A 13,766-nucleotide genomic window follows, 5' to 3' on the forward strand; every position below is an offset into this window, starting at 1 on the left:
GTGTGTGTGTGTCTGTGTGTGTGAGTGTGAGTGTGTGTGTGTGTGTGTGTGTGTTAGGTGTGTGTGTGTGTGTGTACATTACACAATCATTGGCTGAGTATTCGTAACATAATAAAGCTATCAAGATTCGTAAAAACTAAGCAAATAATTTTCAAGGTTTCAAAATTATGAGTATTCACTGCCAGGATAATACTGTTCGTCAGAATTGTCTGTCTTCTAGCATAATATTTTTGTCAATATAAAACAAGCAGCAGCGTCTACCAAAGAACACGACACAAAGAATTCTGTTGCTTGAAATTTAGTAGAAACGTAATAGAAATCCTCTTTTGAAAACATATTTGGCCAAAAACGTACTTCAATGCGTCATAAATAAATAAACAAGAAGTATTAATCAACAAACAAGTAGACAGAAAATAAACAAAAAAATAGATTGACATATAGATAGATAAAAAGACAGATAAATAATTAAATTAATGAATAAATGAAAAAACGAATAAACAAAAAAATAAATAAACAAATAAAACAAAACAAGAACAGGTAGCAAGCAAACAAATAAATAGACTATTTAGACTTCAAAATACATTTGCTAGTTAAAAACAATTAACTCAGTAATAAAATAATGAAAAAAAAGATAAGTAAATATAGATAAATAACATTAGCATACCTAATTAATACTCGTTTTGCTAGTTAAAAACAATTAACTCAGTAATAAAATAATGAAAAAGAGATAAGTAAATATAGATAAATAACATTAGCATACCTAATTAATACTCGTGAAAAAATAATCTAAATTAAAACTCCAAGTACTCCCATTCTGTGCGTACGTAGGACCTTGTCATCAAAATGATTTGTAATTGTTTTTGATCTGCAAGAGTTTCCACCAAGCACTTTTTAAGTGGGTGGTTGGAAGTAGTAGGGAGAGGGGCACTGCTATAAAATGTGCGACAATGACTCTGTGGAATGTAACAATTAAAACAAACCGCGTTCGGTCTTTGCGATAATTTAGTTCTACAACTTATACACACGATTCCATAACCTTATAATTATATGGTTATTAGTTGTTATTTACAATATTTGCATAATTTCTTGTAAACTTCATTTCTTAGCCGAAATCTTCCCTATGTTTTCATTTGTTTCGTAAGAGTAATCCCATGGATGTAACAACAGATGGCATTCATATCTATTTTTAATGTTATGTACCGCTGAGAGTATATCATTCTATCATATATCTATCATATACACTGTACTGACGTTACCCCACTCACTAACACACAAACACTCTCACACGGATAAATAAAAGATCTTTCCTGTTCATGTCGTGAGTGCATTTTCCGCGTCAATGATTTTATGCCAATGCACACACAGAAAATATATGAAGAAAATATTCACAACGTTTCTAGCTACACATTCGGACAGAAAAAAAACCCCATCAAGTTTCTTGATTTTATCGCAAGATATTCATCACAACTTCTACAAACACGTATAAAAATTGTTCACACGTAATACTGTCATCTGGAGTAAAGCCGTCACACTAAACACAATGTCCTTCAATAAAACGAAAACATGTAAATTTGTTCCTAGACATAATACGTCATAAAACTATGACCCGCACTTTCGAATAAACCAGGATACCTCACAACGCAGACCTGTTCACAGTTTATAATCAGTATTCTGTCACAGCTTAGGTACGGTGACGTCACAACGAATCCACCGCGTAACAGCTCGCAGATCAAAAAATACTGTCACAGCTCAAATGACATCAAACAAAGCCACTGAGTTTATCAATGAAAATGTTGCTTTAGTCGTCACATCGCAGACGCGTCAAAATGCCACACGTTACGTTGGAAACCACACCTCTCCACAGGGCAGTACTGATCAGGACTGGTGTCCTTGAAACCGTCCCTACACAAGCCTGTTGTTCTAGCTGTGTTGGCGTTCTAAATTACGTCACAGCATAATACAGAACTGCAAAAATCCGTGTTGACGTCATTGTGATCATATAGTCTCGACGATATAAACGTCACAGTTGACACCTGCGGAGCCCGGTCTGACGTCATTGTAAATACATGCTCATGATGTCACAGAAATCAAAACTCCCTGTCAACGTCAGTATCAGTATCAGTATCTTTGCATCGCTGTCGTCACTGAGACCACGTCCACAACAATGGCACAAGATTTGAGCTCCAGACTGTTAAGTGTTATTCGCACTGCCTGGGCTCGGTGGCCACTCAAACGCGTTGCACAGGATTTGAACCCCGGACCGTGTGGTGTTATTCGCACTGCTTGAGCTCAGCGGCCCAGACATGTTGAGGCCACCCTGTGCGTCCCTTGCTTCGCTTCTCTGGAATAGGACTGCACGAGTTGTCATCCTGGCTCTCTCCTTCCTGCAACGACAAAACAAAGAACAATAATTAGTATACGTGTATTTGGTTGTTATGTATGGCAACTGGGGAACAGAAAGACCGAAAGAAAGAACAAAGAGAGAAAGGAAGAAGAAGAGGACGAACATTTCTTTAATTCAAAAACAAACAAACATTCTGTCCCATCTTTTTTAAACAACAAAGAGGAACTGATCTCTCAAACAAAGTCCACAAAAACAAGTTATTTGTGTCGACCATTTTGAAGCCAGGAATTCTATTGCAACAACTCAGAGGGGGATACATTCAGTCTTAAGATATCGATCATTTCTTTGGATACATATATCTAAGTTCGAGATAATAATTATGTCAACTTTGTTAAGGAAAGTAGTATACTCCTTAAAACAATATTTATTCATGTGTGTATGTGATTATTCGAAAATCATATTCATCTGCTTTACAAACAATAAGCACCCTCAATGAAGTGTTTCTAGCGACGCCAGCGTAACTCATACTGTGTTAAAGATTCTTATTTATGCTTGACAAAATAGTCTATTTGACAATTAAATTATTATTGTATTTATTAATTTCAATTTTGTTTTAACATCTATTGTTGTTCAGAGAACATTTGCTGTTGGGTTATTGTTGTTTCTTTCAGAATACTTGTGCATGTTGAAGATGTTGTTATAGTTGTGCCATCTTGCATTTATGCTTCGAAAAATATTTGCACACATGTTTACATACATGCACCATTATTTTACATTGAACAATTATATAAATGAACAGCCGCTCAATTTAAGCGCACGCACAGAATGCTAAAAGAACGAAGGAATAATAATAAGAAAAATAAACAACAAAAGTAACGATCGCAATCACCAGAACAGCAACATAAACGGAAAACAATATGAAACAAGAACGATAAAAAAAGTTGTTTAATAAATATAATTATGCAATAACGAAACAAGATTCCGCAACAGACTAGAAGATGAATGGCGCTCTCCACTTCGCTAAATATGGACATCTTTTATTTCTTATCTTTTGGGAGTAGATCGGCTCTATTAGTTTATCACGAAGGGAAGTTAAACCCCAAGTGGGTTCCACAATTACCCGAAGTGTCATGAGCAATTTTCATGTTTATTCAGTTCAAACATTCCAACCATAAACTTACACACAGCACAGTCCATCTTTGCTACGGCAATTGATCGGATGTGAAAACAAAGTTTCAAGCAAGGGGGAGGGGGTGGGTAGGAGAAGAATGGAGAGAGAGAGAGAGAGAGACAGACAGACAGACAGACAGAGACAGAGAGAGACAGACAGACAGACAGACAGACAGACAGACAGAGACAGAGAGATGGAGACACAGACAGACAGACAGAGAGACGGATACATAGAGAGACAGACAGGCACAGAGAGAGTGTGTTGAGCTTGGTTTACAAAAGATTATTTGTCCTCTAAAAGAAAAACGGGAGCTTAAAAACAGAGAATCGGAGAGAGAGAGAGAGAGAGAGAGAGAGAGAGAGAGAGAGAGAGAGAGAGAGAGAGAGAGAGAGAGAGAGAGAGAGAGATCAATCAATCAATCAATATGAGGCTTATATCGCGCGCATTCCGTGGGTACAGTTCTAAGCGCAGGGATTTATTTTTTAATTGTTTTTTAATTTATGCAATTTATATCGCGCACATATTCAAGGCGCAGGGATTTATTTATGCCGTGTGAGATGGATTTGTTTTTACACAATACATCACGCATTCACATCGGCCAGCAGATCGCAGCCATTTCGGCGCATATCCTACTTTTCACGGCCTATTATTCCAAGTCACACGGGTATTTTGGTGGACATTTTTATCTATGCCTATACAATTTTGCCAGGAAAGACCCTTTTGTCAATCGTGGGATCTTTAACGTGCACACCCTAATGTAGTGTACACGAAGGGACCTCGGTTTTTCGTCTCATCCGAAAGACTAGCACTTGAACCCACCACCTAGGTTAGGAAAGGGGGGAGAAAATTGTTAACGCCCTGACCCAGGGTCGAACTCGCAACCTCTCGCTTCCGAGCGCAAGTGCGTTACCACTCGGCCACCCAGTCCTGTTTAATAACAGAGTGATTAGGAGAGACAGACAGACAGACAGACAGATGAGACAGACATAGACAGACAAAAACCGTGAAAGAGACAGAGAGAATAATTTTCCCAGAAATAAAACCCTAAAAAACACAAATATTTCTCATCCTTTTCTCTCCGTATACGTGCTCACTCAAACTACCGAGTACCGACCGCACTGGAAGTAAATGTCGACCTTCCCACGCACAATTAAACAACCTGCAAGTACGTGTCATCAGCAACAGACCTCATCCATCCCTTACTCCCAGACCTGTCAAAAGCCGTTTACATGTATATCTATTTCACTGCCATCGACACAGAGCAGCTTATCTCCGTCATCTCAATTTCACTTCCGCGTATCACAAGATTCTTCAAAACCTCTACTAACCGCCGCAAGCAGCGCGCAGAATGAACCTGAACTTTGGTAACAAGGCCTTGGAAGGCTGATTCACTCTGAAGTTAAAATCTACATAGTGCAGAGAACAGCGCACGGATTTCACATCAACTACTGTAACACGTTTATTCAATTTTGATAAGACCCTGATTCGTCTGAAATCTTACATTCCATCTAAAGTGCAGCGCGGAGATGTCACCTCCAGTTTTGTAAAGTCAATTAGGCTATTTAAATGACAATGAAACTAGGTCAGTTGCGCTGATCGTACGTGTGTACAGTGGAACCTCCAACAATCTGGAGAAAATCGGGTCTAGAAAAGGAGGGAGTCTTAAAATGGTGGAAAATTTACACAGGTTATGAAGAGAAAGTCTAAAAAAAATCAGAGTCTTGAAAGGGAGGATGTCTGAAATTGGGGGGTCTTCTTCTTCTTCTGCGTTCGTGGGCTGAAACTCCCTCGTACACTCGTGTTTTTTGCACGAGTGGAGTTTTACGTGTATGACCGTTTTTTACCCCGCCATTTAGGCAGCCATACGCCGTTTTTTGGAGGAAGCATGCTGGGTATTTTCGTGTTTCTATAACCCACCGAACTCTGACATGGATTACAGGATCTTTTTCGTGCGCACTTGGTCTTGTGCTTGCGTGTACACACGGGGGGTGTTTGCGGACACCGAGGAGAGTCTGCACTCAAAGTTGACTCTGAGAAATAAATCTCTCGCCGAACGTGGGGACGAACTCACGCTGACAGAGGCCAACTGGATATACAAATCCAGCGCGCTACCGACTGAGCTACATCCCCGCCCATGGGGGGTCTGAAAAGGGGAGTTTCACTGTATTGCAGAACTGCCAAACTGACCGCATGACAGAAATGAAGGCTTGTTTATCGGGTGTCCACTCTGCGAGCACAGCTGACGTTGAGTGAATGACAGGCGCTGACCCGCGCAACAGGGCGGACACCTAGCAGGGAAGTCCGAATGACGCTTGTCACTTGCACTTTTTCCCATGGCCAAAGGTCGTTTTCAACACGTGCGCGCGCCTTGGGCGATAGAAATTCTAGCGTAGAATATCTGTCTTCTTGCACAACACGCTTGCTGGGCTCTGTCAGGAGGGCTTTTTGTTGTATTTTATTTTATCTGAGTGTAATGTTTATAATGGAGTTGATTGCAGTGTATCTTACTTTTTTGTTTTCAAGTTCTCGTCCCATACATTCCTCTCTCTCTCTCTCTCTCTCTCTCTCTCTCTCTCTCTCTCTCTCTCTCTCTCTCTCTCTCTCTCTCTCTCTTTCTCTCTCAGCTAGCATTACAAGTTACCTTCTCAACCTTTCACCAAAACATGAAAGTAGAAACAACAAGAAAATTACCTTTACGTACAAGGAAAACAATAATGAGCAAAGCAGGTCGCATTTTAGACAAATTAAATATCAATTAAAACAAAAAAATACTAGGAAATTGTACACCTCCTTACCACTACCTGTCCCGGCCCGACCCCCCCCCCCCCCAAAAAAAAAAAAGAACCCCAAAAATGAACAAATACAAGAATCAAGAGAACAAAACCAAGCTCTAACACCGTAAAAACGCTCGTTCACTATTACGCTCATTTCCCTATCTCCAATACTTCATGAGCCAATAATCACCGTACTGCTGAATGAGTGGTCAGCTTAGCCAGCATTCCCCATTGTCAAGGCCAATTAGCACTCACTCTGCCCAGAACCCCCACTGACAACACTGGTTCCAGACCAGTGCCAGACCACTGCCAGCCCCCCAACAGGTTGCCCGTAGCAACACCTCCAGTGTCGCTGCTCCAGGGATGGCATATGGCTGTGGGGTCTGGAGGAATGGTCTGTGTCTCATTCCGTCAATGTGCGGAATGTAATTGTCCTGATAAGCTTGCTTTTCACGCATGCGGACAATTTCCGGCGGAACGAAAATAAACGTGGCTGGGTGTCTTGTCTGCCTGGAGATTTTGAATGCGATGTAAATAATGACCGCCCACCCCCACCCCTACTCTCGTACACACATACATACAATAGTCTCTGCCCCCCCCCCCCCCCCCCCCTGCCGCTCCCACGAAACGCAGTATGACTGCCTGAATAACGAAGAGGAGGAGGGGGGAGGGGGGGACGGCCATGCACACTCGTGCAAAAGAAAAAACCCACGATTGAACTTGGAAGTTGTAGCCTACGAAGTCAGAGAAAGAAGAGGAAGATGTCCCGAAATGTGCATGGAAAGTATTCAAGACAAATGATCGAGACATCTACTAGAAGAACAGAAAAAATTCCCAAGCGTATTTTTATCACAAGAAATGTGTGCAATTTTTGAAACCACTTGAAACAAGGTCAACAAGACCTTCGCAAAGCACTCTCTTTGCTACTGGCATATCATTATTTTGTTTTCAGACAAAACCTTCTAAAAGTGTTCACCAGACACCGCGCATCTCACAGCAGCAAATAGACAAACAGCCATGAAACACAAAACAAAGCACAAGCTCTCCAGCTCACAGCCAATAATTACATGTATGAGAAGACCGGTTGAAGCACAAACAAAAACAAGAGAATAAAAGCCCAAAGGAAATTTAATTAGAAGCAAGCCAGCCTGCAGGTATTTTCTAATTTCAAACCACTGGTTTTTGTGTCCTTTAGCTAAATCTTAATTTACTCTTAGTTCAGATCATCGCATGCATTCGAGACCAGCATCCGACTAACTCGGTAAAACCTACACGGGAACTAAGGCGGAAAAAAAAAACTGAGAAAAAAATACCAAAATTAAAACCTCCCCACATGGGCGGCAGGGTTCGTCACCCAGCAGGGAAACAACATGGAGTTCACCCCCCTTCTTACAAACGTCACTTCCCTTGCTGTCGTCATCAGTCATGGCGTCACATCGCGCGGCTTTAACCCCCTCAAAACATTCTCCCATTCGTGTTTCTCGTGCAAACTTTCCCCTGACTTTCTCTCATGCGAACTTCGTTAGCGCAGCAGGGGTGAGGGTGGAGCACTTAGAAGAACAGGGAATTGCACAAATTTTATGGGGAGAGAGATGCTGATCCGTCTGGAAGTTTAACAAATTCTTTTTCGTGCTAACATATCGGTCGCACGGTTCCCTGGCCCTGAAATCCGCCGTAAGTGTACTTTACATAGCTGTTCTTTTGCCTCAAGTACCCAGCTGGGTCTACTAATAAACAAGAGATCTGTGCGAGAGGGAAAAAAAAGAAAATATGAAAGAAAGAATAAAGGATGGAAGAGAGACCAAAGGAAGGAAACAAAGAAACAAACAAGAAAGGGAGGAAGGGGAAAAAAGGCAACAAAGAAATAGATTAACAAAGAAATAGATTAACAAAGAAAAAAAATGTAAAGCAGGTTCAGGAGAGACACAGAGGCAGACAGACATTGCGCAAATTGGGGCGGGGGTTGGGGGGGGGGGGGGGGGGCACAACAAAGCAAGAGTTAACATACGGACAGAGGAGCAAAAACAAACAAGGAAACAACACCAATCAAGCAAACATGTAGGTAAAAACAACATACGCAACTTCAGACAAAGTATTGAAGACATACTTTCGAATAAGTATTCACACAAATATAAGAAATATTTGGGAGCTGGAGAAGGAGGGGGTGGGCGCCAAGAGGGGGAGGGGTGACATAATTATCTCTTACAGCTCTGATAGATTCAAGCATCGATGACAAAACATGCGTTACATAACAGATCTCAAATCTCAGTTTTGAAAACTTCGTATACTTGCACGTCTCCGGTACAAATAAACACGTAGATGCCTGACATTCAGATTAACGTGTTTCTAGTGCGTTCCCAACTGCCACGCTGTTATGATGCAACTCAAGGTGCCATTCTTCTTTACGATGCTTTAATCACATTGCTGTTTATCTCAAAGTCCGGCGTGCGTAATGAAACCGGCCCCTCTGAGTCTGGTGTCGATTTTAATCCAATTTAACGTCCGCCGTACCGTAATTGCAACGCACCTGCAGAACCATCTACGTTTGTATGTAGGTCAGTGCAAGTGCATGCCGGTAGATACAATCCCACAAGCAAAGAGCGGCTGGTTGAGGTATATAATAATACTACTAATAATAATAATTGTCAGTAAGTACTGGTGTCACATGACTGATGTGAACCAGTTGATTGGCTAATGGCGATGCTCTTAAATCTGTTAGCGCACTCCAAGAGTGCGCTAACTTTTCCACAGAGCGTATTCTTACGCCCTTTGCCAAAGCGAGACTGTACTCTCATCCTCAGAATTAATTAATGACATGTAGCTTATATTCTCCACTTTACCAAAAAATAACAATAAATTTCCTGCGGCTCAAAGCAGAAGTGGTTTTTTTCTGACAGATCGCAGGCGCTTGTGCCACAGTGAATCCCACTGATCTAAAAATAGAAGCGGCTGTGTCTCGTTTTGACTTGCAAAGATTATTCTCATATGCCGTGTTAGTGGCATGTAGCTTATTAACCACATTACCAAATGATGAGTTAGTATAAAATTCCCAGCGGCAAACACAAAACACAAGTGTTATTCCGATAACGTACCAGCTAGACCAACATTTGAAAGTCGACTCTGTTATAGTAGACTACACTGAAATACGACTGCATCAGTTCAGTAAATGAATGGTTTCCGAATTATTATTTCAAGGCAACAACAATCGGAATCAAAAACGTGTAGGGTTAAGAACGTTCTTACCATGTATAAAACTTATTACCAGCCTGCCTCATGCGTGCAGACGAGCAATTTTTGTTTTTGAAAAGAGACTGCAGTTCAGTGGTTCGATTGCCCTAGCCGCCTAGCAGACGACATAAACCCCGCAGCAAATTAACATGTTGGGCAAATGTGAACAAACAAACGATGGGGATATAATACGTGTAGAGTTCAGAGCATTCTTACCGTTCATATATAGTAATCTACCAGACTCCCCGATGAGTGAAGATACAACACGAGAAACATACCACATTTACTTTGAAAATGTGCTAACCGTGGCCTTGGAGTCAATTCAAGGGGCAACACTCTGCACAGTCAATCTGTCGAAGCTCGATGAAGGTTTCGAATCGCAAATAACTAAGAGCACAGTCCTTTCTCCGAGTTTAAATGAGGTCTGTATGAAAGATCATCACTTTTTAGCTTAACGCTACTCTGGAATTTACCAACACTGAGAAATTAAAACAAGAGTTTGCGTGTGACGAAAGCACGACACACTTGAGACAGCCCACACAAAAGTAGATCTGACACAAACCTGACCACACAGTTACGCCTATCCAAATGCGCGTAGCAAAATGTGCGTTTTGAATCTTCTTTTTTCTCTGGCGGTACTGACAATATCGTTATTGAAACAATCCCAGTGCACTAAGGGATTTATAGAGCAAATCTCGAAAATAATTATTGAACTCAGCGCTATGCGCTTCGTTCAATAATGAATTTTCTCGATTTGCTCTATAAATCCCTTAGTGCACTGGGATGTCTCAATAACTTAAATAATAATAATAATAATTATAATAATAATAATAATAATAATAATAATAATAATTGTCAGTAAGTACTGGTGTCACATGACTGATGTGAACCAGTTGATTGGCTAATGGCGATGCGCTAAAGCTGTTAGCGCACTCTTGGAGTGCGCTAACTTTTCCACAGAGCGTATTCTTGCGCCCTTTGCCTAAGCAAGACTGTGCTCTCATCCTCAGAATTAATTAATGACATGTAGCTTATATTCTCCACAATACCAAATGACCATAAATTCCCTGCTTCTCAATTAAAGCAGAAGTGGGTTTTTTTTCTGACAGATTGCATGTGCCTGTGCCAGTGCCAGTGATCTAAAAAAAATAGAAGCCGCTGTGTTTCATCTAATTTTCGCCGACTTGCATAGATTCTTCTCATATGCCGTGTTAGTGGCATGTAGCTTATCATCCACATTACCAAATGATGAGTTAGTATACAATTCCCAGCGGCTAACAGAAAACACAAGTGTTATTCCGATAACGTACCAGCAAGACCAGTTTGGAAGACTGACTCGATCGACTCTGTAGCAGACAACACAGAAATACGACTACATCAGTTCAGTAAATGAATGGTTTCAGAATTATTATTTCAAAGCAAGAACAATCGTAATCGAAAACGTGTAAGGTTCAGAACGTTCTTACCATAATTATATAAGATTTATTAGCAGCCTGCTTTATGCGTACAGACTCAGTGCAGACTGCAGTCGTTCCATTGCCCAGGTTGGCAGGTAGCCTAGCAGACGACATTAACCCCGCTCAGCAAATTAACATGTTGGGCAAATGTGAACGAAAAAACGATGGGGATATAATACGTGTAGGGTTCAGAGCATTCTTACCGTTCATATTTAGTATCAGACTCCCCGATGAGTGAAGATAGAACACGAGAAATATGCCACATTTGTTTTGAAAATGTGCGAACCGTCGAGTCCCGCTTTGAGTCAATTCAAGGGGAGTCACTCCGCATAGTCAATCCGTCGAAACTCGACTGGAGGTTTCGAATCGCAAATAATGAAGAGCCTTTCTCCGAGTTCAAATGAGGTCTCTCTGAAAGATCATCACTGTTCAGATTAACGCTACACTGGAATTTACCAACAGAAATTAAAATGCGTGTGACGAAAGCACGACACACTTGAGACACCCCACACAAAAGTAGATCTTTACTGTGCACGACCTGACCACACAGTTATGCCTTTTCAAATGCGCGTAGCAAAATGTGCGTTTTGAATCTTCTTTTTTCTCTGGCGGTACTGACAATATCGTTATTGAAACAATCCCAGTTCACTAAGGGATTTATAGAGCAAATCTCGAAAATAATTATTGAACTCAGCGCTATGCGCTTCGTTCAATAATGAATTTTCTCGATTTGCTCTATAAATCCCTTAGTGCACTGGGATGTCTCAATAACTTAAATAGTAATAATAATTATAATGATAATTATAATAATAATAAATAACTTTTCTATAGCGCGAGTCCCATCAATTGGCTCCATGCCGCAGGCGCCTTACAAATTCATTATAAAATAAACTAGCACAAATCAAACAAGCACACAAAGCATACATATAACTGAGGTAAAACAACAAGAACCAAAGCACTCAGCAAACTGGGCGTACATTGTTCAACGTATATGCCTAGGAATAAATCTGTTATCTTATTTACTACATATTATGTTTCTTGGTACAAAGTAGAAGACCGCAGAAGGTATGGAAAGAGGTTTTAAAACAGCAGATACAATTCTGTACCAACAAAATCAACCACGTCTAAGACGAGAAGCACAACCGGCGAAAGTCCCACTTCGATGGACAAAAAAATTACCACCCACAAAGTCTCGCGAGAGAGGACGACACGTAACGCGACGTCACGGCCACTGCCACTTGTGCGCATCTCCGGTGGCGCAAAAGGGAAGAGGGAGCTAGGTTGCGGTTCCGGTTGATTTCAGCGCTGACATGCGCAGAGAGGCTCCGTGAAACGCACGTGCGCGCAGAGAGAAAGATAACGACAAGGGAAATAAACGAAGCTTGGAGAAGTAAGTCAGTCGCGCTAGTAACCCGTAAATAGTTGTACAAGGGTCCTCCTCTCTACCTGCACCCTGATTGCTGTTTCCTGTTTCAATTAGTCCAGTATACACCAAGAATAAGTGGGTGACGGGAGGGGCAGGAAAAAAGGGCTGGGGTGGGGGAGGGGAGGGGAGAGACATGAGCACCTGTTTTGGACCACCCTGAAATGGTGTCCATCTTTGAAAGCACCTGAAATTGTATTAGATTACATAGCCGGTGTGGGTCGTAGTGTTGACAGACTGGGTTATTCTGAGTAGGGTTACGTAAAGCTATTGTTGGACAGGGAATGTAGGTCACCTTCCGGCGTGCAGTGAAAAGGGCACAGTCTTAGCTAGGCTGCAGACTGCAGAAGGTGTTATCCGTTGTACACCTGCGCAGCCGCTAGGTTTTCACAGCACATTATATTATTTATTGAACGCCCGCTACCTGGAAAATAAGGTTCGGTCATTTCAGCTTCTCTATTTTATGCCTCTTAATTTTCTCGGTATGAAATCCGAAACAATGAACTCGCACGTCATCTGATATCGGGAGGTCAACGCTTTACTGAGTTTAAGTTCTTTTCTTTTCGATTGTCTCACTATTATCTGTACGTTCGTTCACACAAAAACCTTTAAAAAAAAAACCAACTAGGTCGATGTACTAGTGAATGTTCGTTCTGTCTATAATATAGCGTTCCAATAACTACTCTGTCTTTCATCGTTATTAGCTTGGTATGCCCAGAGATAAAACAGTATAGATGGTATTCCTCTGTTTCCCAGATCCACCTGTGTAAAGCACAGCGTCCTCCCTCGAAACATGCAGGTAACTAGTGGGGGTTATCATCATGAAAAACATTCCTGGAAGCACTCCCTCACACCTGGCCACTGGGGGGCAATAATTATTCAGCCAGGTATAGCACATGTAGACAGGAGGGACAACCACTGTTTGCACACACCTTGCCGTTGCACGTGGAACACGTTTGGAGGGTATTTATGCAATGTGCTGTCTTCCCGTGTGTGCGCGGCACAGCGTGCAAACTGATTGGGAAGATTCCCACACTGCGACCAAAAATATCTCGATAATCGGAGTTAATGATACAGAATGTAGTCTATTCGATGATCGGTTATGCGTTGCAAAAATTGAAATGGGGGCGGGGGAGGGGGGGGGGGGGGGGCAGGGAGTGTAGACAAAAACTAGAAAACAATCAGTGCGTCAAACAAAAAAATACTGTTTGAGATTTCTATTACTGATAAAATTTTGTGTTTGGCAAAAACCGAAACTTTCAAATTACTGAAAGTGTAAATGTGACTACAACGCATGCAGGCGAAGGAGAACAAGCTATAGTCAGTTCATAAGTGGACGTACCGGGCATTACATTCTTTCAAAAACAAC

At 41.4% G+C, this 13,766-nt stretch overlaps 1 protein-coding gene across 1 annotated transcript in view; it reads right to left on the minus strand.

Moving 5' to 3' along the window:
* Positions 1-723: 723 nt before the first annotated feature.
* Positions 724-13,766, minus strand: part of LOC138968922 (heart- and neural crest derivatives-expressed protein 2-like) — a 39,562-nt gene continuing 26,519 nt past the window's right edge. The window contains exon 2 of the mRNA XM_070341598.1: positions 724-2,384. Within this exon, the coding sequence (XP_070197699.1) occupies positions 2,271-2,384 (114 nt within the window). The 3' untranslated portion in view covers positions 724-2,270. The remainder of the gene's footprint in view (positions 2,385-13,766) is intronic.

The sequence above is a fragment of the Littorina saxatilis genome, linkage group LG6, assembly GCF_037325665.1.
Source record: "Littorina saxatilis isolate snail1 linkage group LG6, US_GU_Lsax_2.0, whole genome shotgun sequence".
Lineage (NCBI taxonomy): Eukaryota > Metazoa > Mollusca > Gastropoda > Littorinimorpha > Littorinidae > Littorina > Littorina saxatilis.